The sequence below is a fragment of the Torulaspora globosa genome, chromosome 6 (assembly GCF_014133895.1).
Source record: "Torulaspora globosa chromosome 6, complete sequence".
Classification (NCBI taxonomy): Eukaryota; Fungi; Ascomycota; class Saccharomycetes; order Saccharomycetales; family Saccharomycetaceae; genus Torulaspora; species Torulaspora globosa.
This window is the reverse complement of record NC_050732.1, coordinates 771,434-798,651: the sequence shown is the minus strand read 5'-3', so window position 1 is coordinate 798,651 and position 27,218 is coordinate 771,434. Positions and strand designations below refer to the sequence as shown.

At 47.1% G+C, this 27,218-nt stretch overlaps 11 protein-coding genes across 11 annotated transcripts; 2 read left to right on the top strand and 9 right to left on the bottom strand.

The window, feature by feature from the left end:
• Positions 1 to 29: 29 nt before the first annotated feature.
• Positions 30 to 950, bottom strand: HG536_0F04150 (uncharacterized protein; the record flags this gene model as incomplete). The annotated part of the gene is made up of 1 exon (XM_037284867.1): positions 30 to 950. The coding sequence occupies one exon, from the start codon at positions 948 to 950 to the stop codon at positions 30 to 32; it is 921 nt and encodes a 306-aa protein (XP_037140763.1).
• A 204-nt stretch (positions 951 to 1,154) lies between these two features.
• On the bottom strand, positions 1,155 to 3,023 carry TEA1 (Tea1p; the record flags this gene model as incomplete). Its single annotated transcript, XM_037284866.1, has 1 exon — positions 1,155 to 3,023. One exon carries the CDS (start codon positions 3,021 to 3,023, stop codon positions 1,155 to 1,157), a length of 1,869 nt encoding a protein of 622 aa, XP_037140762.1.
• Positions 3,024 to 3,131: 108 nt separating this feature from the next.
• On the bottom strand, positions 3,132 to 7,001 carry KRE5 (Kre5p; the record flags this gene model as incomplete). Its single annotated transcript, XM_037284865.1, has 1 exon — positions 3,132 to 7,001. The coding sequence occupies one exon, from the start codon at positions 6,999 to 7,001 to the stop codon at positions 3,132 to 3,134; it is 3,870 nt and encodes a 1,289-aa protein (XP_037140761.1).
• An 87-nt stretch (positions 7,002 to 7,088) lies between these two features.
• On the top strand, positions 7,089 to 10,229 carry ALA1 (alanine--tRNA ligase; the record flags this gene model as incomplete). The annotated part of the gene is made up of 1 exon (XM_037284864.1): positions 7,089 to 10,229. The coding sequence occupies one exon, from the start codon at positions 7,089 to 7,091 to the stop codon at positions 10,227 to 10,229; it is 3,141 nt and encodes a 1,046-aa protein (XP_037140760.1).
• A 166-nt stretch (positions 10,230 to 10,395) lies between these two features.
• On the top strand, positions 10,396 to 10,890 carry POP5 (RNA-binding protein POP5; the record flags this gene model as incomplete). The annotated part of the gene is made up of 1 exon (XM_037284863.1): positions 10,396 to 10,890. One exon carries the CDS (start codon positions 10,396 to 10,398, stop codon positions 10,888 to 10,890), a length of 495 nt encoding a protein of 164 aa, XP_037140759.1.
• Positions 10,891 to 11,103: 213 nt separating this feature from the next.
• Positions 11,104 to 12,432, bottom strand: PRP45 (mRNA splicing protein PRP45; the record flags this gene model as incomplete). The annotated part of the gene is made up of 1 exon (XM_037284862.1): positions 11,104 to 12,432. One exon carries the CDS (start codon positions 12,430 to 12,432, stop codon positions 11,104 to 11,106), a length of 1,329 nt encoding a protein of 442 aa, XP_037140758.1.
• Positions 12,433 to 12,577: 145 nt separating this feature from the next.
• GIP4 (protein phosphatase regulator GIP4) lies at positions 12,578 to 14,866 on the bottom strand (the record flags this gene model as incomplete). The annotated part of the gene is made up of 1 exon (XM_037284861.1): positions 12,578 to 14,866. The coding sequence occupies one exon, from the start codon at positions 14,864 to 14,866 to the stop codon at positions 12,578 to 12,580; it is 2,289 nt and encodes a 762-aa protein (XP_037140757.1).
• Positions 14,867 to 15,312: 446 nt separating this feature from the next.
• MRS2 (Mrs2p) lies at positions 15,313 to 16,647 on the bottom strand (the record flags this gene model as incomplete). The annotated part of the gene is made up of 1 exon (XM_037284860.1): positions 15,313 to 16,647. The coding sequence occupies one exon, from the start codon at positions 16,645 to 16,647 to the stop codon at positions 15,313 to 15,315; it is 1,335 nt and encodes a 444-aa protein (XP_037140756.1).
• A 2,682-nt stretch (positions 16,648 to 19,329) lies between these two features.
• HG536_0F04070 (uncharacterized protein) lies at positions 19,330 to 20,259 on the bottom strand (the record flags this gene model as incomplete). The annotated part of the gene is made up of 1 exon (XM_037284859.1): positions 19,330 to 20,259. One exon carries the CDS (start codon positions 20,257 to 20,259, stop codon positions 19,330 to 19,332), a length of 930 nt encoding a protein of 309 aa, XP_037140755.1.
• A 1,407-nt stretch (positions 20,260 to 21,666) lies between these two features.
• On the bottom strand, positions 21,667 to 22,134 carry HG536_0F04050 (reverse transcriptase family protein; the record flags this gene model as incomplete). Its single annotated transcript, XM_037284858.1, has 1 exon — positions 21,667 to 22,134. One exon carries the CDS (start codon positions 22,132 to 22,134, stop codon positions 21,667 to 21,669), a length of 468 nt encoding a protein of 155 aa, XP_037140754.1.
• A 4,293-nt stretch (positions 22,135 to 26,427) lies between these two features.
• VMA4 (H(+)-transporting V1 sector ATPase subunit E) lies at positions 26,428 to 27,120 on the bottom strand (the record flags this gene model as incomplete). The annotated part of the gene is made up of 1 exon (XM_037284857.1): positions 26,428 to 27,120. The coding sequence occupies one exon, from the start codon at positions 27,118 to 27,120 to the stop codon at positions 26,428 to 26,430; it is 693 nt and encodes a 230-aa protein (XP_037140753.1).
• Between the last annotated feature and the right edge of the window lie 98 nt (positions 27,121 to 27,218).

Below are 27,218 nucleotides of genomic sequence, written 5' to 3'. Positions count from 1 at the left end.
ACCCACGTTATAGTTTAGTAGTTATATAGTCATAAAAAACTTGTAAAATTAGAATCTTTCAACCAACCAACCTTTTCGAACGCCGCGTAGAGCCGCGAGGCCTTGTTGACGTCTATCTTACACGCCTTCTGCGCGTCTGTCCTCCTGAAAGGCAGCCCCTGTTTCAAACGATGAGTCTTTTCGAGGAAAAGCCGCCTCTTGGAGTCCAGGTACAGGTCACAGGGCAACCGCAGCACCTGTGCCAAAGCCAGCTCTGCGGGATGCAACAGGTGCCGGAGCGGGTCGCCCGAGAGGTCCATGGGCGAGCCCTTCCATTCAACTTTCAAACATCTGTCATTTGGAAGCGTATCCACCGGGGGGCAGTAGTCCGGCAGACTTTGCCACGACATGCTCGGCACATAGTGCGACGCCCCGTGGCTCAGCACAGCGGCGGACGCCAAGGGCGAAACGCAAGGAGGAGCCGTGACCCGCCTGTGGCGACGAGCCGGCGTGCTGGGCCTCACCACGTCACTTTCGTCCTCTTCCTCCTCCTCCTCGTCGGATCCCGGCTTCTCCAGCCCCTGTACTCTTCTCCTGCGGGTTCTGTAAAACCGCTCTGGCTCACGTAACGACTTCCCCAAACCGGCCCGCCTCCGGACTGCCGCTCCAGACGGCCCCAGACCGCGATACTCGGCCAGAAAGTTCCTCAACACCACCCTTGCCTTGTGAGCATCCAAACCGGGGCTCCAAGCGGGTCCGACCACAATCTTCGAGTGCCCCTCGTCCTCTGCCTCGTCGTCGCTGGTCTCCGGCGACGGCGGAGGCGATAAAATCGATTTTTCCTCTAACACTGCATCCAAACTGTCGTCTACTTCGCGGTGAAGCATCGCCAAAAGCTGCGACGCGTGCTTCGACCCGGCCGCACCGCCATGCAACTGCGCATGTTCTGGCTGCGGTGAATAAAACTCCATCCTAACAATCTCTTGCACAATACCCTCTCGTAGTGTCTATCAGCAAACCAGCCTCGTCCCACCGTCCTGTCCGTTTATATACGCCGCAACCACAATGTGCCACCCAGCGATCTCCGACCTCATCGCAACCAGGCGCCCCGAAAAAGAAACGGCCTGCTGACTAACCCGGCCCCGTGCGGCTGTGCAAAAAAGAAACTCCACCGGTCACGCGACATCCGCGTGACCAAACAGCTCCTTGATCAGATCGTCAATCTCCTTGCTGAGCGAGAAGTCGTGCACGAGATTGATATTGCTCACTTCGATCGGCTGCTGGACGCCGTGGTTGCCGCTGGCGGCTCCGGCGGCTACCGACGCCGCCGCCACGTTACCCTGCTCCTCCAGCCGGCGCAGCCGTCCGGGCAATCCGTATGTCGCGCCCAGGTACTTGTTGAAAACGTGCGAGAAGAACTGCAGGTTATCCGCGTCGGCGCCGTCCGCGTCATCGTGCTCAGCGTTGTCCTCCTTGACGAGCTCCCGGAGACACTGGATCGCCAAGAGACACGCGTACAGCTGCTGCAGCGTGGCGTGCCGGAAATCGCCGAACCGCGTCTTGAATTGGGTGAACACCGCGCGCAGATCGTCGACCGTCTCACGGACCACGGCGCGCGCTTCGCGGCAATCCCCGATAAACGGCTTGTTGAACACCAGCCGCACGGTGTAGTAATAGTACCAGAAGTATGCGATCGTTGGGTCGGTCGCGAGCTGCGCGTCGCGCAGCGACGCGTGCGTCCAGCGCAGCCGGGGCGGCAGCGACACGCGCCAGTTGTACACCTGCGAGTTGCAACGCGTGAGCAGCACGAGCTTGTCCGCGGTCGGCCCCGTCTCGATAAAGATGCGCGCGGTGAAGATCTGCACGATACGCGACAGTACGATCAGGTTCTTGAGCGGCAAAGCGACACGCAGCACATGCTGGCCCTGGTACTTGAACTCCTCTGTGCCCTCGATCTCGGGCAGCTCGTCGCTCTGCGAGATGGTCGAGTTGCTGAGGGACAGCGTCGGAGTGCGTCCCAGCAGCACGCAGATCAGATGGTCCGCGACGTAGCAACCCCAGTAGATCCGCGACCGGATCTCGAGCTCGCTCTTGGTCAGCGGCACAGGGTCCTCTGCGGTGATCCACACCTGCGGGTCCAGCTGGAACCCCATCTCGTAGCCGACGCGGATCGCCAGCCCGCTCAGATACCACGCGATCTCGTTGTCGCCCTTGCCCAGCTCGTAGAACGCGAGGCAGAACAGCGCCTGCACGGTGGTTATGCGCGCAGCGCTGCGCTCGTCGAACACGAGCTGCAACAGCCGCGCCTTGCTGCGCTCGTAGTACACTTCGGACATAGCCGCCAGCTCGGGCGACAGCCTGCTGCCGACGGCGCACATCGCGTACACCAGTTCCGGCGAGCAGTAGTGCGAGTCCGCATACTCGTTCTCCGCGTGGTTGAAAAACCCGTACAGGAAGCTCTCGCGGTGCACGAAGATGAAATGGCCCGGGTAGAGCCACGTGTAGAAGTTGGAGAGCGACTGCAGGATCTTGGCGTCGCTGTTGAGCGCGTTGCCGCCGACCGCGCCGCTGCGCGGCTGCGGTCGCACGATCACCGCGGTGTGCAGATCCGCGATCCGCTCGGCGTGTGTCTGCTGCGCAGCGGCCCCGGCGCCGGGGCCGGTGTCACTGCTGCCCGGGTAGAAGCTCCCCTTGCCGAACGTCCGCCTCTTGTCGTTCTTGCGGGCGGTGGAGTGACGGTGGTGGTGGCTGTCGTTGGAGATGATCGGCGCGTGAAGCTCGTCGTTAGGGTATACTTTGTCGACGAGATTCTTTAAAGAGGTCTCTAGGTGGGCGATGTGGTTTTCAAGCGACTTGACGTAGGACGCTGCGTATCGTTTCTTACGTAAATCTTCTTCGTTCACGTTGCATTCCAGGTTCAGCCGCTGGCAGTTGCCGCAGGGGAAAGTGAGATCGCATTTTTTTCGCCTCCGACGACAGTTGGAACATGCAAGCCGTTTTCTCGCGGCGCCGCCGTGGCGTAATGCCTCGTCAGCTACCTCCATACCCGTGTCGGGGGCTCGATGCGTTCATTACTTGGCTGTCCTGTGAAGCAGAGTACGGTGGTAAACTTTTTTCACTTCACTTGCGCGCGAGGCGGGAGTTCCGATCGCTCATAGTTCGTCGTGGATAACGACATCGGGCAAGGCCGTCAAGGTTTCGATCGGGATCTCTAGTTGTAGATCGTTGATCAGGTCCTCGTGGGCGTGTGCCAGTGAGTGTATGTCGGCAGACAGTCGTTGGTAGTGGATTCGTAGCTTGTCTCCGCCGCTTGTCTTGCGAAGTTGCGCGAGATCGACGAGGAACGGGAGTCGCGCGGTGTGGAACCGCTTCTTGGTTTGGGCGAGCTTCTTCGCCCAGTATCCTTCTTGCCAGTAGCCACGTCCCGTGGCTTCGAACATCGCGAGCGGCGATCCGCCGGACGACTGGCTGTAGAGTTCGAACGGATTGAGCGGCGTTGGCTCGGGGTCCATGTACAGTATGCGGGAGATTGCTGGCGAGAACATCACGTCGACGAATAGAATCTTGAAAAGATCTAGTCTTTTGTCGCAGAGTCTCTGCGGCCGCAGCCAGGCGGGCCATGCGTATCGGATGAACTGTATTGAGCCGGGCGACGATGGATCGTCGGTGGTTTGGCGGCAAAACTGTTTGAACGACCTGCTTAGGAAGGGCTGGTCTAGGATCCAAAAATTGACCGTTTCACCCTTTGGTGCCTTGGCCAGGATCGTTTCTATCATCTTTTGCGCTTTTCCCTCGTCATGTCCGTTGTCCTTCAGAACAGTGTAGATGTTTAGCTCTTGTTGTTGCGGTGGCTCAGCCGGAACGCCCGTTTCTTCCACCTCAACGTGCAATTTTACCTTGTCTAAGTGCAACAGGGCGACACTGCTGGAGTTTACGTAGTCAGGGCGGCTGTTCACTGCGAATGAGGCGACTCGGAACCGTGGGTCGCAGCTTCTGACAGCATAATCGGCCTGCAAGGAGCGGACGATAAACTGACAGTAGCCAAAAGTGCTCATCGTGATGCAGCTTGCCTCGATTCGTTGGTCGCTGCCGACAAGTTCAAGGCAAACGCCCCCAAGACCATCAACGTTCGCTTTGCTCCTTGTATCGCCCGCTTTGAAGACGTGTGCCTCGACGATAATACCGTCTAGCTCGCTTGTGTTAGAAATGAAAAAATGGGAAGGTGGATCCAATTCAACTTGGAAATTGTGCTCCAGGTCTCTGCCAAGTTCGATATCTTCCGTACCGTCTAAATAAACGCGATGAATAGGTGATATTTTGAGCTCCTCTGTCGGTAGAAGAACAATCTGCAGGTTCACAAAAGGAACATTTTCCAATAAGAGAAGCAAAGAAGCGAGTTTCTGTGATCTCTCCTCTGTGGGGTCCATGAAGAGTGTTACATCAACTGGTTTTGGCGCGTCACGGCTTTGGAAAACAGTCAAGTCATTAAGTTTCAGTTGCAGATTCACTCTGGACAGTGTTCCCTCTGCGGTACGGTCAATGCCGTTGTTGTAGATATCCGTTCCATGAAAAAAAAGCTTCGATAAGATCGAAGAGACCATCTCGATAAAATCCGGATCGATTGACCGTTTGGTTATATCTGGTAATACCTGTTCCAGCGCTTGCATGGTGTCTAGGGTTCTCTGTGCTTCCCTCTTGATGATCGCTTCGAAATGATGCTTTGTCGGAACTTCGTCGCTCTCTAGGTGTATGAAGCGCCCATTAACGACAACAAAGGCACCTTTGGTAATTGGCTCTAACGGCAGATCAACTAGCCACTTTCCAAGCGCTTCATGATTTGATGCAAACAGCGCTCTTCTGTTTTGAGAAGCTAGGATCAACGAATTTAGCTTCGCCATATCAAGGCTTTTGACGGCTTTCTTTATGTCATTCCACCTTCCCTTGCCCGGTAGGCCGCTGTTTATTATTCTGATTCTGACTCCGAAAAATGTTGTGTTCAAGAGGTTCTTTAACCTTCTTAGAGCAATAACAGTGCTAAAATCATCAACCAAAGTGACTGTGTGCAGAGTCACATATTTTTCTCCTTTGACAATCTCAACAACACTTTCGTCAATGGTTCTTAAAATTGTATTGTCTAATGAGGTATATGAGGCATCAGCAAAGTAATCTGGCGTATACTTTTGATGCCTAGTATTTGCAGATCTGGAATGCAGTATACTGCGGACATCTATGTTTTCGGTGGGGCCTTGCTCAGAAGACATAATCTTTGCCAGTTCCCCTTTCAAATATGCTTTGTCTTTCTTGATCGTTTTTGCGATCAAATAATGCCACGTATTTTTCCTGAATGGATAAATATTACCATTTATTATGATTGAAGTCTCACGAATTTGAAGTTCTTCCACTACTGACGAGTAGTCTGGGGTTTCTTCGTAGCGGCTCGTGATGAAGTTCTGCGGAATGTTCTCTAAAAACTCAGCGAGTGCGGAAAGATCTTTATGTTTCAGCTGATAAATCTTGTGTATTATCCCTTCGCCTGCCGCCGTATTAAGCGGTAGCAGTCCGATCCTTTGCGGATAACCTTGAGCTATTACTTTGACGGCACGGTTAAGGCCTTCCAACGCGATCTTGCTATTATCGTCATTCAGGTTGCCAAAATCGATGGCAAATATCACCTCATTCCAGTTTTGTCGGACATCAGGTAACTCGCCAAACTTAGACTCTTCGAAGAAATTTCGAACGTTGGTCGCCATATCTTCATATTGTCCGTCCAACTCAATGTCATTGAAGTAAATAACAGCTTCAGAAAAGCCGGGGATTCTATGGAGGTCGACCTTAATTGGCTGAGTTTGTTCCAGCTTAGGCAATGATATCTCAGCAAAAACTTGAAGCAACCTCTTTGCGGTCAGGGAGCCGGCAACATCTTCATACTTTTGTAAGATAGATCCCAAATGCTTCATTGCGTAATATTCATAACTTACGGCATTGATTAGGGTATACCGATCTACCTCCGATAACCTCCAGTTCTGACCATTAATATAAAGCCCTAGCATGTTATAATCTATGCCATCCCGGTTGAGTTGTTCATTACTTTCCAAAATCTTGGATGTGCTCATTTGCAGATTGGCTAACTGCTCGGCCAAAAGTGGGAAGTTGTTTATGATCCCTTTTGCATACCTCAAAGTACGATGGAAGTCCTTGTACCCCGATTGGTGGGCGGCTATCAAAGATGCCAGTTTGAGATCCACATCAGCCAACTTTTTGACTTCCAGATCACCGAGAGCCAGACCAGCTTGAGCAAACTCGGCGGGTATGCCCAGAAGCTCTGCCGGTAAGACCGAGGGGTCGCTGTGGCTCCTTTTCGTTAACCCAAGAGGCACACCTTTGAGGCTATATTCGTTGAGTGAGCATGTAGAGCGCCATACATACCTCAGCTTACCAGTATTTGATGCTTCGGAGTAGAGGTTTCGGTTAAACTCTTCAAATTCGCCGTCATCATCAGGGCATCCATAAAGCAAAACGACAGGTGCCTGACTATTAACTCCAACAATCACCTCATCGTCATAAGCAGCTTCACAGTCAGAGACCCGCGCCTGTTGTTGCAGCTCTTTGGATTGCAAATAAAACACATCATCTGATTTACTATATCGTTTCCCGTTCAATATGAAGTAGTTTTCATTCGAAGCTTCGCTAAAACGCACTGGATAACCCATTGGATATAGTTCAGCATAAATTGGTAACAGCGAGCCAACGTCATCCAACCCATACTTGGTTGCTAGCATTTCACTTACTCTTAGCACCAGATCGCAATCTGACTGTTCGTTTTCAGTTTCAAACTCTTCCAATTGTGTGACGAACGGATATAGCTCCGGCAGGATCTTGCGGTCATCTCCTCGAAGTAGGAACTGAAGGATACTCCAGATCCGTACTGACTCGGGTACACCAATTGCAGAACCTGAAATGTTCACAGAGGCCGCATACCGCACACAGACCAATACCGCAACCGCCAGCCTCCAGAACAGCATAGTAAAGCTTTCGGTGAGTGGTCCCTTAGCCTTAAAACTGCTTGGCTCATCGATGTCCAACAGCTAAACGGCTATATAGTCTTTCAGATGTGTCCGGATCCTGCCCTATCGAAAATCTGCTTTGTCCGGGAACTGGGTCTTTTTCAAGGTTTTCTTTTTCCATCAGTTGGAAGTGAAATTCTGTGCAAGATTTGGTGGAAATATGACTATCTATTGAACGTCCCGTTGGAGCTTCGAGGTCTTCAAGAAGTGTTATCTGGCCTACGGAATACATTCGGGTTCAAGACGCTATCCTTCCAGTTGAAAAGGTTGGGTTGCTGTAACTTCGCTAGAAAGTTTGGAACTAAACCATACAGGATGACTATTGGCGATAAGGAAAAATGGACGGCTAAAAAAGTTCGTGAAACTTTTATGAACTACTTCAAGGACCAGCAACACAGGTTTGTTCCATCCTCACCTGTGATTCCATATGACGATCCCACGCTTTTGTTTGCTAACGCTGGTATGAACCAGTATAAGCCCATCTTTCTTGGAACTGTCGATCCAGCTTCTGATTTTTACAGTTTGAAACGTGCCCACAATTCTCAGAAGTGTATTAGAGCTGGTGGTAAGCACAATGATTTGGAAGATGTTGGCAGAGATTCGTATCACCACACGTTTTTTGAAATGTTGGGTAATTGGTCGTTTGGTGACTACTTTAAAAAGGAGGCCATTCACTACGCATGGGAGCTTCTAACCGACGTTTACGGCATCCCGGCTGATAGATTGTATGTTACATACTTCGAAGGCGATTCTAAGCAAAATTTGGAAGCAGATCTTGAGGCCCTCGAGCTGTGGAAGGCTGTTGGTGTGCCTGAGGACCACATTTTGCCAGGGAACGCTAAGGACAACTTCTGGGAAATGGGTGACCAAGGTCCATGTGGTCCCTGCTCTGAAATTCATTACGATAGAATAGGAGGTAGAAATGCTTCCGCTTTAGTTAATCAGGATGATCCAGATGTCTTGGAGGTTTGGAATCTGGTTTTCATGCAATTTAACAGAGAGAAAGATGGCTCTTTGAAGCCGCTTCCCGCTAAGCATATTGATACTGGTATGGGTTTTGAAAGATTAGTGTCTGTTTTGCAAGATTGCAGATCTAATTACGATACCGATGTGTTTTTGCCCTTGTTCTCTGGTATTCAGGCAATTACTGGTGCAAGATCATATACCGGTAAATTCGGCGCTGAAGATGCAGATGGGGTTGATACGGCTTATAGAGTCTTGGCGGACCACGTTCGTACTTTGACATTCGCTCTCGCAGACGGTGGTGTTCCAAACAATGAGGGAAGAGGCTACGTGCTGAGACGTATCTTGAGAAGAGGTGCTCGTTATGCTCGTAAGTATATGAACTACCCAATCGGTGACTTTTTCTCTCGTCTGGCCCCTACTTTGATCGATCAGGTGAAGGACATGTTCCCAGAGGTTGCTAAAGATCCTTCATTTTTGTTCGAAATTCTGAACGAAGAAGAAGCTTCCTTCGCTAAAACTTTGGATCGTGGTGAAAGGCTATTCGAAAAGTATGCTGAGGCCGCTGCTAAGTCTGGTACGAAAACGCTGGATGGTAAGCAAGTTTGGAGACTATACGATACCTATGGTTTCCCTGTTGATTTAACTGAATTGATGGCAGAAGAAAAGGGCTTATCCATTGACGGACCAGGTTTCGAAAAGGCAAAGCAAGAATCCTATGAGGCTTCTAAGAGAGGTGGAAAGAAGGATAACGGGGATCTTTTGAAACTGAATGTGCACGAAATTTCTCAACTAAACGATGAAAAGGTTGCAAAAACTGACGACAGCGCCAAATATGGTACAGAAAACATTGATGCTACTATTCTGAAGCTATTCGATGGGTCTCGCTTCGTTGACGAGATTTCTGAACCAGGTAAGAAATACGGTGTTATTCTTGACAAGACATGTTTCTACGCTGAACAGGGTGGTCAGGAGTACGACCAGGGAAAGATTGTTATTGATGATGTGGCAGAATTCAATGTCGACAACGTACAACTTTACAACGGATTTGTCTTCCACACGGGTACCCTTCTTGAGGGCAAACTCTCAGTTAACGACAAAATCATCGCTTCCTATGACGAATTGCGTCGTTTCCCAATCAGAAACAACCACACTGGTACTCATATCCTCAATTATGGTCTTTTACAGACCTTGGGCACTGAAGTCGATCAAAAAGGTTCATTGGTTGCACCAGAGAAGCTAAGATTCGATTTTTCCCATAAGAAGGCATTGACCATCGATGAACTGCGCAAAGCCGAAGACATCTGCAATGATCAAATCAGGCAAAATTTGAAGGTCTTTTACAAAGATGTTCCTTTGGACTTGGCTAAATCCATCTACAACGTTCGGGCAGTTTTCGGTGAAACGTATCCAGATCCAGTGCGTGTCCTTTCTGTCGGTAAGTCTGTTGACGAGCTCTTGGAGAACCCAGCCAACGAGGAATGGGGCAAGTACTCGATCGAATTCTGTGGTGGCACCCACGTTGCCAAGACTGGAGACATCAAGGAATTTGTCATTTTGGAAGAAAGTGGTATTGCTAAAGGTATTAGAAGAATCGTTGCGGTTACCGGCTCTGAAGCACACGAAGCTCAAAGAGTCGCTAATGATTTCGATCTCGAGCTAGTTGCTGCTGATAAACTACCGTTTTCGCCACTCAAGGAGAAGAAACTTAAGGAATTAGGCGTCAGATTGGGCCAGCTACCTATCTCTGTCATCAAGAAACAAGAGTTGCGAGACAGATTCTCCAAGATCGAAAAAGCAGTCAAGGATGAGGTTAAAACAAGAGCTAAGAAGGAAACAAAACAAACGTTGGACACTGTGAAAGAGTATTTTGCGGAGAACGAATCATCTCCCTTCTTCATCAAGTTCATTGATATCCCTACCAACGCTAAGGCGATCACCGAAGCGATTAACCACGTTAAATCCTCACTCAAAGACAAATCCATATATTTATTCACTGGTAACGATCCAGAGGGCAGAGTTGCCCACGGCTGTTTCTTGTCAGATGATGCTTTATCAAGTGGTATAGATGGTCCTTCTTTGAGCAAGATAGTCACCTCTGCCATCGGGGGAAAAGCTGGTGGTAAAGGTAACGTTTTCCAAGGAGTGGGTGACAAGCAAGAAGGTGTTGACAAGGCGATTTCCGAACTACAAGCTCTTTTCAAGGAGAAGCTAATTGTTTAGAATATTAATGCTATGTACTGTTAGAGACGTAATTTTCATCTGAGCAACTATCATAAGCGAATTTTCAGTTATGGCTGTCACTGAAAACAAGGTGAAGAGCCAACAGCTTCGGGAAATAGAGAGCAGGAAAGTCGGTTGATATTTGATTAGCAGCTCAATTGGAACCATGGTTCGTTTGAAGAGCCGATACATTCTGTTTGAGATTTTATATCCCGATGAAGGAGGCATCGAGGGAACGGCCCATATCACCAAGAGGGACATTCTACTGAGACTTCATCGGGTCTCGCCGCCGGATATATCAATCAAGTCATTACTGCAGGAAATACGACGATCGCTACAGGTTAATTTTGGAGACTACGGGTCTGGGAAGGCGAACTCTTTATTGCAAGTGAAATATTTTTCCAATATGACATCAACTGGGATTCTCAGATGTCATCGTGAGGATTGTGACTTGCTGGTTGCTGCACTGGCTCTTATAACCAAAGTGGGTGACGTTGACGGGCTCATGGTAAATCCTATTAAGATGAGTGGTACTATAAAGAAGATTGAGGAATATGCCGGAAGGCGAAGTGAAAAACTACTGTCTGTTCTCAAGCAAAATGATGAGATAGCACTCGATAATTTCCACGATGTAAGCGAAGATGAAGACCAGGAGGAATAATTTGCTGCGATGGCCAAAACAATCAAATACCGGATTATGAGCCGCGTGTGTCGCGACGTCGATTGTTAGTCATGTTAGTTGGTACCAGTATTTAAAGATATCCACCGGTACGTACCGAAGTCGAAGAACATAGAAGGACTTTTCCACCCGCCATGCACTCAGGAACTTAGATATATGACAGCTTTCATTCGGCCTTCGCAGACGTAAGCCATGTTACTTCTTCTGCAGCCCATATTCTTTGCTCTGTTCTTCATTATTTTCGCTAGCTGGCGTAAATTCTATGGGACCGTTTGTGTCGCGTTTATCTTGTCGTATGAAGCTTTCTATCTGTTCCAAGTTCGCCCTATTAGAGCTGTCTCTCAATTGCTGGTCAAAAAGAGGGCGATCATAAAGTTGTCCTTCATTCACTCTGGCACCAGAACTAGCTCCTTTGGCAAGCAAACGTGAGTCATATTGGTCGCCAGCAGCGTCCGTTGCTTTCGCGGCTCCTAAAATCACTTTCTCAGAAACATCTCTACCCTGAGAGTAAGCAAGCTCTCTTAGCCTGTCAGCTGTACTCATTTTCGATCTTCTGAGATCCTTGTCTAGCTCCATCCTTCTACTATTCCTCGCAATTTCACGCTCATTGGCGAAATCATTCCCCTGCTCGAGTAGGCGCTTTCTGGAAGGCGGGTGCATTCTTTGATATTCACGTTCTTCTCTTGCCTTTTGAGCAAGGAGCTTCAGTTTAAGTTCCTTCTGCCGCAGCTCTTCGTCGGCCAGCTGTCTTTTAGCTTCCGCCCTCAACTTGATTTCCTGTCTAGCTTCACGTTCGGCGACGTCTAAAGCATTTGACAGTTTTGCAAACCCCATGTTGACTTCCTGAGCCCCTGTATGCTGCTTGTTATATCTTGCATCCATATCCAATCTTCGTTCGAGCGAGATAGTATAACCCTTGGGATTCTTCCAGCTCGAAATCGCAGCTGGTATATTCCACCGCTCCCGCTCCTCTTTGGAAAGCTTATTAGAAGTTTCTGTAGAATCAGTTTTGTGTAAAATAGGAGCCAAAGGCTCTTCAACTGGCGGAGCCACAACTTTGCCTGCCTTGACTTGAGAGGGTTGTAATGGATCCTGAGCATGTTCGACAATCTTTAGAGATCTTGATCGTACTGCTCCGCTAGGTTGTAACGTGTCATACTTGAGCTCATATGCATCTGCATTCACTTGAGTAGAACTTTTCACACCTGTGCCATCTGGTTTCGAGAGGCTTGCAAGAATCTTGTCAAATGCTTTCTTGGTGCGTTTGTATGTCTCTTCTATCTCTAACTTAGAAGGCTTCGGTAACTCCATGTTGAAGTTTCTCTGCCGTATTGGCACGAAGTCCTGAAAATTCAGCTTAGAAGCCACGACTGAATTTATTACATTGCTATGCTGAACCACCTCCTCTTGATCACCATCAATCTCAGTGAGCGCTCTGACAACAAGTTCCCTGTTGCTTGAAGAAGCTTCCTTTGACGCAGCCTTGCAGTTCCTTGGTGGTGGTAGCAGTGAGGAAAAGGACATTTTAAAAGCTTTTTAATCCCTTCTAACCGCAGATTCTATGTGCTTGGGGTTTAAAGATAGGCCATCTGCCAAGCTTTTTACGCTTTGAAGTGTCATAACGACAGTGAAAAATCATGGAATTAAAGGCAAAATTACATATGCAACTCTATCTAAGTTTATCACGCAGTTTGGATGCGATTTTTTGCGTCGCTGAATCCCTAGGCTGCGAAATATCCAAATTCAGTAGTAGGTTTGACTTCTTGGTCGTGTCTTCCTCCCGTAGACTGGTCCTGAAGGCCATTCCTTCCTGGCGCATCTTGTATTTTTGGACAGCGAACTGCGGTGGAGGAGGTGGATAATGCAGTACTGCTGGTTTTTTGTACCAACCTCGCCGTTTCGGGCTTTTATCCTCCTTTTCATCCAACGGCGGGACCCCAATGAATCGTACTTTCTTGATACAGAGATTGCTCTTCGAAGCGATCGATGGGTAGTCAGAGGACACAGTAATCTGTACAAAGTCATCCTCTTTATTTTGATTGTCTTCCGGATTCAGGGTCAGCTTCTCAAGCTCCGATGCAGGAGACTCACAGCGGATGTCATCCGGGCTTGGACTATGGTTAAGCGTCGTCCTAGTTTGCACCTTGCTCAGAGGTGAGCCTACCTTTCCAGCTCCATTGAAACTTTTAGATACAGCTTCCTGGATGATCTTTTGGTTAACAGTTGCGTCGGCCTGCAAAGAATTGGAGCGCGATGGGCTAGCAGGGCCTTGTCTCGTCTTTCGGTTGCTCTCGAGGGCAGACTGTAATGAGGAAGAGCGAGGTCTACCCATGATTCTCCTGTTTGCAAGGGGGGAACGTGGTGTACTTTTTTGGTCCATAGTTGCCTTCGAAGCGTTTATGGAGGTTGGTAAGCGGCTCTCAGCGATGGAGCCTCGGCGTGAGACCTGCGGTGATGCAAAGCCCAACGGATTAGAGGACTGCACGTCGACCGAATTTGTCCTACTCATCCTCAATGGTGACATGGTTCCGGGTGAGCTTGGGCCAGTGGACGACACTGATGAGTTCGAGGAGCCGTTCGATTTTCCGACCAGGTTTCGCCTCAACGTGTGTCTGGAATTTGGCGTACTGCTACCTTTGAGCGGAGATCCTGGCTCCTTGATTGAGGATTTCACCTTTCTTCTTTCAATATGAGTCAGCCTGTCAGCCTCTAATCGTTCGTCCAGCATTCGACGCAGCTGTGAAGCCTCATATCCATTGATCAGGTTTTGCGCCTCCAAATTACCTTCTATGTATGTCCACATTTCTGCAAATTCGCTCAAGGTCTGTGTACTGGTCCTTAAAAAGGGAACCACTTGAGATAAAGAGTTCTGGTATAGTTCCAAGATTTTCCCCGGTTGCACATGGTAAGCAACATTCTGTTTAGAAAGATCAAGCAGAGCTGTAACCAGTTTAGCTATCGCTGCGTGTTCAGACGAGTCGCACAGCTCTTCAACTCTTTGCAAAGCCTCCTGGTATGAGAATACATTTTGACTCAGGAGCCGAGTCTTTATATCGTTGAGATACGATCGGTTCGGGAAGTAGATTTGTGTAGTCAAACTCATCATGACGTCGAAGATGTATAGGGCCCTCAGCATCAACGCGTAAATTCTGTGAAGTGAGTATTGCCAGTATTGTAATTCTTTAACCGCGGCTGCTGATATACCTCTGGAAGCACAGAAAGTATGCAGTTGGTTATAGTAGCCTCTGATGACGGGCAGGACTTTGCTTTGCAGACATAGAGCGAACTTGGCCAGTACCTGCGTTTGCAGTTTCAGCAGTGAGCGGGTTGTTGTGTCTTGTTCTGCGTCATTGATCAGAACGGCCAGATCTAAAGATAACGACAACTCCTGTGGTCTGAGAAGATCTTCAACAGCATTCAGATCTAAAGGAATAGACCTTCCTGAAGTATCCGCAGGTCTCATTGCATTCCGCTCAAGCTGTATTTGTCTCAGTCTTCTCTCGTATATCGTTGTGCAGTTGGCGAGCACCTTTTGTAGGCACCCTAATAGCTTCCACTGGAGTTCATCATCATAAATCTTACTTCTGAGAGACTCTCGATCCCTGATAAAGGGCGGAAATTCCAATTTAAGATCAATTTGTGATGTGCTTAATGCTGGAAGAATCGGAGTCACTTTGCAGGCCTTGAATTCGCAAAGCAGTTGATATCTCTTTCTCAAAATGGGATGCACGTTGAACAGTGGACCCTCACATAAGGACAACATATAATTCACTAGTGGTATTATCTTACTAGAGCCAGTCCTCTCGAGGTTTTTCTCCAAAATATTGAGCAGTCTAGTCATCTCCCCTAGTTTGTAAATGGCCGCCTTATATTGTATTATCTTCACGTCGTGAGAGTCGAGGTAAACCGATCCTCGTAATGTAGGAGCCGAGGCACCAGCAGCTGCCTTGGCAAGCATCGTAAGTCAATAAATTGGTGTCTACAAATGGAGTCTTCTAGCTGGTCTTGTTTTTAATAAGTGGCTTCCGATTTCGATAAACCTTCCGAATGTCTTGCTAAAGGCAAAAAGAGTCAGATAGAACCACTTCCCAATCATCTCATCGACCATAATCTCGAGCATCTAACTGAGCAGGACAAAGCTATTTATCCGTATGCTAGACCCATATTAGTGTGACAGCCAACCTAGGCCGCATTACAACGATGAAACCTGATCGAAACGATCCGAGAACATATTGACCAAGATGTGTCATGAAAGGTGGTTCCATATGAGATATGTACCGCAGTGTGGCACAGCTAGACCACTCAAGGAACGTCAGTTCCAGCTAGTCATTCTCTCTCGCTATATGCTGAAAGTTGTAGAAAAATCAAACCAAAATACGTACAAGTTATAAGTTTCATGAGTCATTATTTCTTCTCGTCGTCAATAAGCCATTTCCATGCGATATCTCTATCCTTCTTTCCCTGCTGTCGCTGTATGGCACCTGCCCTACCGTTCCACACAAGGCTTGTCCATTGTGCCCACCTTGTCCAGAAGGATGGGATATGTTCTTCTGCATACTTGGACGCTAGTTGTTTGTGGCGTACAGACTCTGCTCCGGCGTGATTGTTCAGCATGGTAAGCTTCGTAACGGATCTCAATGCTCTGAAATTAGCACCAGTGACCATCAAAGCGGCCACGATGGAAAACAGGACTGCTCCGCCAAAACCGTAGTTGCTCTCTTCGATAAAGTTTTTAAGATTCATACCATAGAAGGCTGGCAATAACGTTGCCACTGTGAATCCTAATGTGTATATGGTAACTTTCAGTTCTAACAGCATCAGCGAGTTTCTGTTCGCGTCCAGAATTATGTTGACAATCTCTTCCGTTGACTTAATGTCCTGGATTAATGATTCCGCCTGCTGAACATACTCATCGCATTGTGTATAGTAAGTCTCTAAGAGCATCTCCAGATCTGCGAAATCGTCATCCTGCTCCTTTTTCTTGACGGTTAGGTACATGCCAGCCAAGTCATCGTCGTTTTCTAGCAGCTCATCTAGCACTTCACGAATTAACAGTGATTTTTGGTAAAACAACGTGAGATCCTTTGATCTTATTAGCAGGTCACGTAGCTTATCCCTGTTCACTTCATCCTCCAGATCAGTTAAGATCTGTCCACATAGCTTGCTGTGGCGCTTGAAATCTGTCTCCAGTGAGCTCATGACGTTAATCAACATGCTTTCCAACGCCCTGTGTTCGTAGTATTGCGTTAATGTACTCATATAGCCTGCATTCTTGCACGATAATTTGGCTTCCAAATCATACATAAGCACTCCAAGCTTAGCAACTGCTAGCGGATTAGCTGTGTCAAACACGTACACTCTATCTTTCTCTATCAGGGCTTTGATGTGTAACATGTTAAACACAATACAGCTGTTCTTAACGATGATTCCAGGTATAATGTCAATTGCAGTCGTATCAATCTTACGCAGATCTCTAGGGTACAGAGAATGATCTCTCAAGAAACCCATCTTGGGGAACTTCTCTGATACAGCAGTAACATCACCCTTTTCATTGAACACTGTGCATGAAACGTGGGCATCACTTGGTGTAGTTGGCTTCAGTGATAGTAGCTGATGATTTAATGGTGGTAAACTCAGACTACTTTTTTCTGTCGTAACGAACCTTTTGGCAACAGCGACGGGCAAAGGTCGCAGTCTGCAAGCACATCGTAGTAATCCATTTCTTCTTGACAAAAACATGAACAGCAAAAACTCAGATTTGACTTATTCAACGGCCTCATATAACTAAAGGCCCCAGCAATCTTGATCAGGACCCTCCAGCTCGTTCTTGATCGTTTGCTGTCTAGTTTGATATCGAAGCTTTTTTTTTTTATCAATCATGCATAGTAAAGTTGCTACTTCTGAACTAAAAAACTGCAAAACAGTAGATTCAGCACTTAGACGGAATATCCTCGATTACTTTCAGATATCAGATTGCTCTAATTTAGTCGATAAGTAGTCGCTTCAGTAATATGGAGTTTTCCTCTAGGAGTCTGTGCCTGGCGAAAGCGCCCATCTATATGTCGCCCATCGAGTAGCGTTCATGAGGCTGCCAGCTCTGATTGGCGGCCTCTGGTAGCCAAAAAGCCACGTAAAGAGAAAACAATTCAATTGGACTGCAATTTTAGAAGATGCTGATGAGAGTTATCACCCTGAGCCTGTTCTTTGTTCATGTGGGTGCCCAGTTTGTCTTCGCTGTCGCTTTGGGCGCCAGGGTCAGAACGCTAAAATATCGTCTTGTTTACTAGCTCCTACAATCGTTTTGTCAGTAGCTTACTCTGCAACAGCTTGTCTGTAATGAGATCTCCAAGGAACTCGCATCAGAATCTTCGGAGCACGTTTTATTTGCGATTCTTGCTGATCTGCGATCCTCCATCGCTGATGATCTTGTTAATCGATTACTGGTTTCCATTCGTTTCCTGGCTGTAATGCAGATGGACGGGGACGAATCACATTGATTATCCAGGCTTGAGTCCAATGGAGACATCACATTGTGCTTTGATCGCTGCAGATTATTCTGCGGCCAGGATATATGTTTCAATGCAGAATATCATCAAAAACTACAGATTAGACGCTTACGAGGCAGTTTGCATTTGCGCTTCTAATGTTGACTGTTATTTTCATTGTAGCGTTTTGTTTATTCTTCATTTTATTGTTTTGTAGGTTGACTGCAACTTACACTCTTAGCGTTCATTGCCGAAGGAAAACAATGCGTAGACGACATCTTGGTCTCTATCCTTTCTGAAGGCTGAATCCTGTGTATGAAAAGACTAGATACGTAACAGATGGTTGTACGCTGCAAAACCGTCATCAAACCTGCTCAATCATTGCACGAGGCCTCTTTATGAAACCTAGGTTAGATACACTTATATACTGTAAACTGTCGCCTTGAGGAACATCTGACTCCAAGGTTGTCGCTTTCCTGGGCGAGAGAGATGTTTGCGGCTTCAACAAGAACAATCTATTAGGGCCAGCGTTCATTTATCGCGCTCGCATATGCAAAATTGCAGACAAACAACACAAATAAAAGACTAGATGCCAACTTGGCTAAGTTGTTCCACAATAGGGTCGACTTAGATTAAACCATTATTTTGAATTGGCCTGCGAGGATCACCTTATCAATTCCCTCCGATGATAAGTTTACATTAGGAACCTGAAACTATTGCACTAGGTCTATCAAAAATCCGACGCAGTTTATTTCATACCCAGTTAGGTCAAGATCATAGCAGATCTGCAAAGGATGCAACCGATAAGAGCTGTACAAGGGCTGTCAATCGTTGTGCAAAGTTTAAACTTTTTGTCCCAGGAAACATCCAAAGCTTGAGCCGAAGGCTTTTAATTACAGTGAGTAGAGTTGAAGCAGCCCGAGGATGCAGCATCGCATGCCACTTATGAAAGTATCTGAGCTTATGATCTTGAAGATATTTGGAAAGGCGATGTCGCGGCTCGACACGAGCCTGTGGTTTCAAACACCAAGCTGTTGAGCGGAAACTCACAACTGTCGGTAGTCGGAGGGGGTATCAATATCTATTCATCACAGTCGCCTTCGAACTCGGGAACAAGGCTGTCGGATGCGGCGGTGTGCCTGTCACGTTCCACCTTTTGCATAGCATTTACGTTCTTCAGCTGCTATAGCATTCCATTGTCGTCCAAGGAGGGGTCGCCAACTGTCCTTTGAAGCATTTCAGATGCTCACCACGAAACCTTCTTCACCACAAAGCCCATGACATGGGGATTCGAGTAACTGCCGAACTTCCATTCTAACAGACAGCTCAATTCATCTACATTTCGAGGCAGAAGATGTGAAAATCTCACCTTCAAAAAAAAAAGACCTTGACTGGCTTTTACTGTTTGCCAGCCATCCGGCGTGCGTTTTATCGACCCTTTGGTTTAGTCATCTAACCAATGGTTACTGTCGTTTGTGGAAACATGGACGCTCACTTGAGAAAGAAGTGATGCGATATGCCTCTGATGCTGGCCTGAAAGCTGTAATGCTTCTTCCTACGAAAAAGTTCACAAGAGACTTGAATCTAAGGCTAAGAAAGCGCGCAGAGTGAGCACCATCCTTTTCGTTCAATCACTGGGGGACTTAGACCATATGCTACGGATCTATTGTTCCTGGGTCCTATTGTTTTACACAACAAAGAGCTACCGGAGGATCTAGTGGGGCTGTCCATAATCGGTTTATTTCCTGAAAGCATTATAGAGACTTCATATACTCTTAAGTGATGTGGGATGAGTTATCAATCTTGTCCCAACAATCCGTGTATATGCAATGCAAGTTTATTTATGCTTCAGCGAAGGCGTGCAATATCTTCGATAGGAGGTTTGAGAAGCGAACTGGTATCCATCGGTAAACAGAAGCAAAATGCGCTATCGCAGCTATTCCTTTTGAGCGCCTTCTGGTTCCTTCAATTTAGAAATAGTCGCATTAAGCTCCTTGTTCTTCATCTGAGCGAGCTGCCGCTCAATCTGCATCTCCTTCGCTCTACCATACGCTAGCATTTTAGCCATTTCTTGGTTTTCCTTAGTCAGTATCTCAATCCTTGTCACCATCTTATGAGCGAGCGCCTCGGCATCGTATCTGCCATACTTTGTCACTGAGTTTGAGGGATCCAATGCCAAAGCTGTAGGAATGCTTTCAAAAGCATTTTTTGTTTCCACCAATTCGTCATCCTTACTGCGTAACGTGGAAGAGAGTCTTCGAAAGACTTGCTCCACGTCCTTGGGAGCTTCCAGCGAGGTCTTTTCCTTATGCAAAATTTGTCTCTCTTGTTTGTACTCGGACTGTTTGAAATTCAAAGCCTCATTGAATGAGCCTCTCAGTTTTTGAATCTCATTCTCCAAACTCTCATTCTGCGTTTCCTTGATCCGCAGCTTTAGCGTAAGCGACTTCAGCAACTCATTGTTCGTGCCAACGTCACCGACTTGCAAACCATCCGCATAATTAGCGTTTGAGTTACTCTTGCTGGCAGAAGAATCCAAACAGCAATCAAAACTACTGTCCAAAGTGTTATTTGCATAGTTTTTGGATGACGTGAACCCTGAGGAAGCTGTTATCGGACCACTGAAACTCGAGTTGTCATCAGCACCGGTCCCGCCGAGCGTACCTGTTCCCTGGTTTCTCACATACGCATCCGAGCAGTCTACTACCCGTGGCATCGCCATAGAATTGGGACCATATAACCCAGCAGCGCCAGCGGTGGCATTATCTGGTCTGTTCTGCAACAGACCTGCATTGTTGTAACCAGACAACAAAGAATTTGAATCGGCACCATTCATTGCTGAGGGAAAAGGGTAGTTCATCGTCATAATATTCGCACTTCCTGTAAAGTTCTGGGGCCTTAACGACGTTTCATCACCTTGAACTCCTCCCTACGTTCATGGTTTCCCTGATAAATAAAGCCATCGACCGACATGTCAAGGGTTCTTTCGTAGCCACAATTTAAATGGCTCATGGGTTATCAGATCCACTTGGCGATCTGAACAGTTCGATACATATCGAGTAATGCATGGAAGATAAAGGCACGCGACCGATAGGTGAATTTTTGCCAGATTGCTTCACTGTAGTTCCCGACCGTTCTACAGGCCGTAACCATAGGGAAAATCTCGTCAAAGATTGGCTCTCGTTCCTAGAGTTCTAAGACTCACTTGCCGATTGTGGGACTAGCAGCCTCATTAGGAAACCGTTGACATCGAGGATGGTATCCTAAATCTCCTTCTTGAAGAAACATGGATAGCGGCTCGCAGAGCTCTAGGTCTCTCGTGAGGAGGCAGACAGACGTAATTGGCAAGACAACCATCGAGAAATTTTGTAAGAATTGGCTTGACTCTCGGGCACTGGAGGCCTAATTCGTTCTATGCTTTCCAGATTTAGTGGAAAAACCCAAAAGGGAGGCCGCCCTATGCAGATAAAGCATCAAGACGATTTTCGACGGTCAAATACCAGCTTGAGGCTGCTCCGGTAAGCATCACAAGGATTCGATGCTTGTAGCGGTGCCGAGGATTTGCAATGTGCTACCATCTATGGAACTGGAAGGCAAGCTATGCTTCTGGCATTATTTCCTTCTCCAAAAATGGTAAGTCTTCTTTGCGAATTCTGCTTTGCCATTCTGGGACGGCCTTGGATTACCTGAACAGTACCTAATCGGTCAAGATTGCCAAGCGTCGAAGGAAGGAAATGATGGAAGAAACGAAACCACATATGAGAAAGTCGCCTCGAAATTCGCCTCGAAATTCTACTGGCCCAAAATGCTGGCCACAATCCGAAGGTATGTCAAAAGCTGTATTCAATGCCAAATTATGAAGAATTCAGCCCATAAATCCCAAGGACTGTTGATGCCGTTACCAGTCCCAGAAGGACGATGGCTAGATATCGCAATGGATTTTGTGACGGATCTACCGCGCACACGGTCGGGACATGACATGATCAAGAGCGCGCAACGGTTGAGCACCTGGGAATAAACCGTCGATAATAGTTGATCATTCCTAAGAATCTCTGGGTCTCCTTTATGGTCTTGCATAGCGGTAAGGCGCTGATGGCCTCACATTTATCTTTGATCGGCCGAATACAGCGCTCAGCTATCTGGTACCCAAGGAATTTAACCTCCTTCTGTAGGAATTGACACTTTTTCCCTTTGGCTATCAATTGGTGGTCTTTGAGCCTGCTTAGAACTGTATCTAGGTGGCTGATATGTTCCGTGGTTATCGTTGACATGACTAATATGTCATCCAGGTAAACAAGAACGAATGGAAGGTCGCGAAGATGTCTGTCATATACCTTGAGAAGGTAGATGGTGCATTTACTAACCCAAACGGCATCACTCGGTATTGGTATTTACCGTCATGGATTGTAAAAGCCGTCTTGGGTATGTCTTCTTCCTTGACCGGGATTTGGTGGTAGCCGGAGTGAAGGTCGAGTGTGGAAAAGACGGCCGAGTTCCCTATCTTTGCCAACAATACTTCGATTCTCGGTAGAGGGAATGGGTCCTTGATCGTCGCATTGTTCAGAACTCGGTAGTCCACGCATAAGCGGAACGAACCGTCCTTCTTCCTGACTAGCACCACTGGGGAGCTAAATGGGCTCTTAGAGGGTTCGATAAATCCTTTTTCAAGCAATTCATCTAGTATTTTCACAATCTCTCCCTCCTCTTTTGGTGACCTTCTGTATGGAGGTATTCGTGGCATCCTAGCATTGGGTTTGGTCTCGATCTCATGAAAGATCTCTTTTTTGTCCAGTGCTGATCTAGTAGGTCATTTCTGACTGTTTGCCTGAATTTCTCTTGAAGGTATTGAGGTAGGCGTGAGAAAGTGCTGGGGTCTGGGGTGTCGGTGGTATCGCAGCACAATACTGTCTGAACTGGGGTGTCAATGGTATCGCAGCGCATTACTGTCTGAACGTGTACAATGTATCCACTTAAAGTGCGATTTTGTTTCTTGTGGAATCGCCGGATCTGGCGGTCCTCATTGGTGAGGATGAGGCCGATGGACCAGGCTAGGTTAATCGAGCTCCTATCTAGGATCTGTCCCAGGCGGGGGTCCGTTTCTAGTACCGGGTTTCCGATGATAATATCGGGATTTATGGCAGTCGTGACGTAGACTGGTATTTCAAACTGCTGGTTCTGGTACTTAAATTCGAGGATAGTGGCTTCCGTACATCGCACGCTATTATCTGACGTGGCTCCTTTGATCGCTATTGGTCTGGTCCTGTATGCCTTCAGGTCAAGCGCTTGAGCGCGATGTGCGACTACCAATGACGTTCCTGCTCCCGTATCTAACAGAATGGTGGTTGGTTTGTTGCCCACCAACACAGTGATCTCTCTCCGATGCCCAACCAGAGCTGGTTTTTGACTTTGAGGTTTTCTACTGTATTTGGCTGTTTTTTCAGTGGCTGTTAATACTATTGAACAGTCACTTTGGCAATAGCTAGCTAGGCCTCGCTTCAGGGCAGTTCTTCGCCCAATGTTTGCCGGCCCGGCATCTAAAGCAGATACCGAACTTCTGTACCAAACTTGCGCTCCTCTTCAGTGAGTTTGCCTTTGGGCTTGTCAGACGGATCTGGTCTTCGCCTCCTGTATCCTGTCCGGACGGCATCGATTTCCGTCTGACTAACTGGACAAGCACTTCATGTACCAAAATTCCGGCGCATCGGCGACAGCGGGCAGTTTAGACTCAACTCAAACTTCTTATACAATATGGCAGCCAAAGAGAACCTAATGCGACTGTCTGTATGACTACTTGTTCTGCGAGTGAGGTGTCTCAGCACTAATGCCGAGAGTAACCGACTGTGGGCCCGTGAAATGAACATCTAACCGCCGGAAGGTTACTGCTGATAGCACCAGCGGAGCTGTCGAATAGACAGCTCCAGCAGCCCAACTGCAAGAAACAGCTACCGCACCACTGTCGTCGTAGCAGACGCCAGTAACAAGTTAAGTTTTGGCGCAACTGGTTTTCTTCTCGGTCTAGCACTAATACTTCTACGGTGATGCCATAGCATCTTTTTAATTCCTGTAGTTTTCTCAAGAAGCTTGTACTGATTCATAGCGATTTTCGTCATGTTATAATCTTGCTGAATGAATCCGTTAGCTGATTAGTCTCTAGTGCTGTCGCGAGTGAGTTACGCAGTCCATTCGGTCGGCTGGAGCTTCATGAAAGAACAAAACTGCTGTGGCACCAAGCCGTGGCGGTTTTAGATTCCAAACACCAAAGTTGCTACGGGCCATTTCTTACATGGTAACTACTGGTCTTACGGCTGAGCGCCGAAGACGTTAAGTACAAGAGCACCATCAAAGGGTAACCAGAGAAGATTAGACAAGTTATCAGACTGGCATGGCGTACTTGACTGAATTCTGTGTTATTTTGATTTTCCATCGTTAGTCGACTTCAACGTAAGCCTGATAATTGCGGTCTAGGCAATGTTTTCAAATGGGAGGTATCTAACTTCTTTCCAAGAAAGTGAGATCGATCAGAACCCTGGTTTAAAGCGATTTGCCGGTCATCAAACATGGGGCTGAGTAAACCATGCCAGTTCTAGCACCAACTTTTGTATAAGGAGGGGACAATGGCACCCTCCCCCCGAACACGCCCCCACAAAGTAAAAAGACCGACGCAGCAGTTGCTTCTCCTCCACGGTTGTTAAGGATACAATTGCAGATAGAGATAACTATCCGTCCTGTGGCTGTAAGTTTCCTTGGGTTGATTTCTGAAGTTTTCCGGTAGGGGACACCTTGGGCGTGAGTAATGGAATTATTAGCGGTGTTCAGCATATGCCTTACTGTCTTAGGGCCAAGATAGCATAACAAAGGCTCGAGTTGTGGTTAACAAAAAGGACATTCGGGGACCCTATTATCGACAATGTGGTTCAAATATCGCCAAGACTCGCTACAAACTAGATTAACGGCAAGAAAGAAATCGCCATGACGATGACTTCCAGTGCCTGAACTCTTCTTCTGATTGATCGACCAAGATGCAACATCGAAATTACTGCTAAAGTAAGCTCCTTTAAACCACTTTTTGAAGATTCATAGTTATGGTTTCCTACCATTATTACTCGTTCAAGAGGAAGACGCCGCAAGCTTCTTACCATGAGAGGCTGCCCGATCTTTTCGTACAGCGATATGCAAGCCTCGATGCCAATCAAAGCACCATTGTCTCAGATCTTGGCCGATGCTCAGGTCGGGCCGGTGAATGTCCGTTGGACGAATCGGTGCGGCCCGTCGCATCGCATAGCCGATGCTGGGCGTGTACAGAGACTCTTGTCACTCAGGTTTTCATAGCGCAAGCCGCAAGAGAAGCTCTCCATTTCGGATACGAAAACGCATGGTGAGATCGCCTCTTCCCGAACGATCACTCTGAGCTAAGTCCAGCCGTAGCCAAGAATGGAAGAATGCGGATCAAACCGAAGGAATATCTTCTATTGTCGTTTAGGGACCCTCCAAGCTGGACGTGGACGTATTCTATTGTTTAAAACGTACGGAAGATTATCCGCGTCTTATCCGTGTTCGTTGCGTCATCTTAAACTCTGACAATGGGTGGGCTGTCCCAAAAGTTTGACGTTACGTGACGTGCCAGAATTTCGAAGGCACTCAGTTGTTGTCGAAGCCAAAGATGTTTCCTCATTCGACGCGCAGCGCCACTACATGCATCGAATGAGCGCAATTACCCAATTAATCAACATCATTAAGCGGAAGAACGCGGAAGTGGTGAGACAAAAGGAAAAAGCACTATTGTTTGAAATATCTGGCTGCTTGGCAACTGAAATACCATTGCGTCTTGAGAGTGCGCCGTGGCGCCTCAGTTACTGCTCGTTACGGTAAGATACTTGCAACATTTGGACGTACAGAAAGCGATCAGATAGACGAATGGAAGCTTAGAGCGATGTTACGAGGTTAACAACATTCACAGAATTCAGTTGATGAGACCCTTGTTTCCATATTGGTCGGGAGGTATTGTTTCATACAGCATGGAAGACAAGAAATGAAAGTGCGGACCTTTTGAAGCAGTGGCGATTGCAGAATTACCAGAGAATCATCGGATACCACTAATCGCACGCTTTTCGGTGAATTGGTTTCATTTTGCTCATCGGCAAACTAATTCTTCAGTGTCTCACAAGCGTTTAACAACCTTGTTCCTGTGTATCGATTAAATCAATTATAAGCTGTACTGTACACCTTGGGCTTTATGGACTAAGAAAGTAACGTCTCTATAGCTGGCAGGTCAGCTTCGCAGTTGTTAGCACATTTTTTGGATATGTGGCAGATTTAAACTAGATATCACTATTTGAAAAGAAATAGCTTATTTGAGCTGCAAATAAGCTTATCTGTATGCTACGGGTTCCGCATTTTGCAAGCAATTTCATACTGAATCGCGCTAAACTGTCCTCATGTCAGCCAAAAGATGCATTGACGAACAAGCAATTGTATAAGCAATTGTATGTTGAACAAAGAGATCATCCAGCTACTATACTTTCAGATTACCAATTTGTAAATGATGATTTCTTATTGTGCTGAATATATGCTTGGCGCTCTGCGTGTGTATGGGTGGCTTCGATGACGTGCTAGGATTTACATTTCATCGAGATTGTCTTGGCAACGGAGTTCTTAACCTCTAGTAATCTTGCGAAACTCGGCCGCCAGCTGAACTGGTACCTCTTCGACTCCGAAAGTCGCCTAGCTGCTATTTTTAGTCTCTGATTAGCTTCATGTCAACTTCTCAGTCGCTTTCTTCGAAAAAGTGGAGGCCGCAGAAGTATAGCAAATGCTGAAGCAAGTCAGTTCATGAATCATCAGTTTGGACCTTAACATCTGCATGGCATTGATGAGAGCTCTGCTCCAGTTCATGAACTTTGATGCGTGAATGGGAATGCTAAGACGTATACACGAGCTGCTTCTTAACAGTCCATTAAATCCATAACTCTAAACTTAGGCGAAACTATTTGTGTATAAATGATGCATGACATTTGCAATGGTTCAATAGGTATGCCTAATCTAAAAACTTTCTTGTTTTGGAAGGACCAAACAACTCCAGTCTGATAGCTGGCAGGGCCTCCTCGCTTAACAATTTTAGTCTCTCCTCCAGGGTATTGTTGACTTCGATCTTACCATTCTCGCTGGTGACCACCACACCGCCAACAGTGTCGTCGCTCAAAAACATATCGGAAATCTTGATGGTGAGATCTTTGTTTGCAACCTCCTTGTACTCCTTGACAACGTCATCGATCAAAGATTCGGCTAGTTTCTGGTCCCTTTTCGCGACCTTGACCACAACGGTATCTTCCAGGAGCTTCAGCGAAGCCTCTAAGATCAGAGAGCGAAGCACAGGTCTGTACTGCTTCTCCTTCTTGGCTAAATTGCCCAACTCCTCCTTAGTACTTTCGAAGATCTTCTCCAAGGACTCCTCTCTGGCGCTCAACACCTTGAGTCTCATCTTATTGGCAATAGTAGATCTCGTGATCTGCTGTTTTAGCGACGCCTTCTTCAACTTATCCTCAAAATTGGCATCAATATTGTTCGTTTCGTTTCGAACAATCCCAGTCTTTTCAATCTCGTATTCTTGGTCGGCTTTCAACTGGATCTCCTTGGCCTTCTCCTCGGCCTCCTTCCGGATAAATGCCTGCATCTTATTCAATTCATCGTTCACCTGGTTGGGTGTCAAAGCAGTGATAACAGACGACATGATCGTACAATCAACAATCGAAATCTCGCAACTGGCTAGCAATCTGCAGATCTAGCAATCGTCCTTCCAAATCCTTGATGTCGAAGTAAAGGGATGGT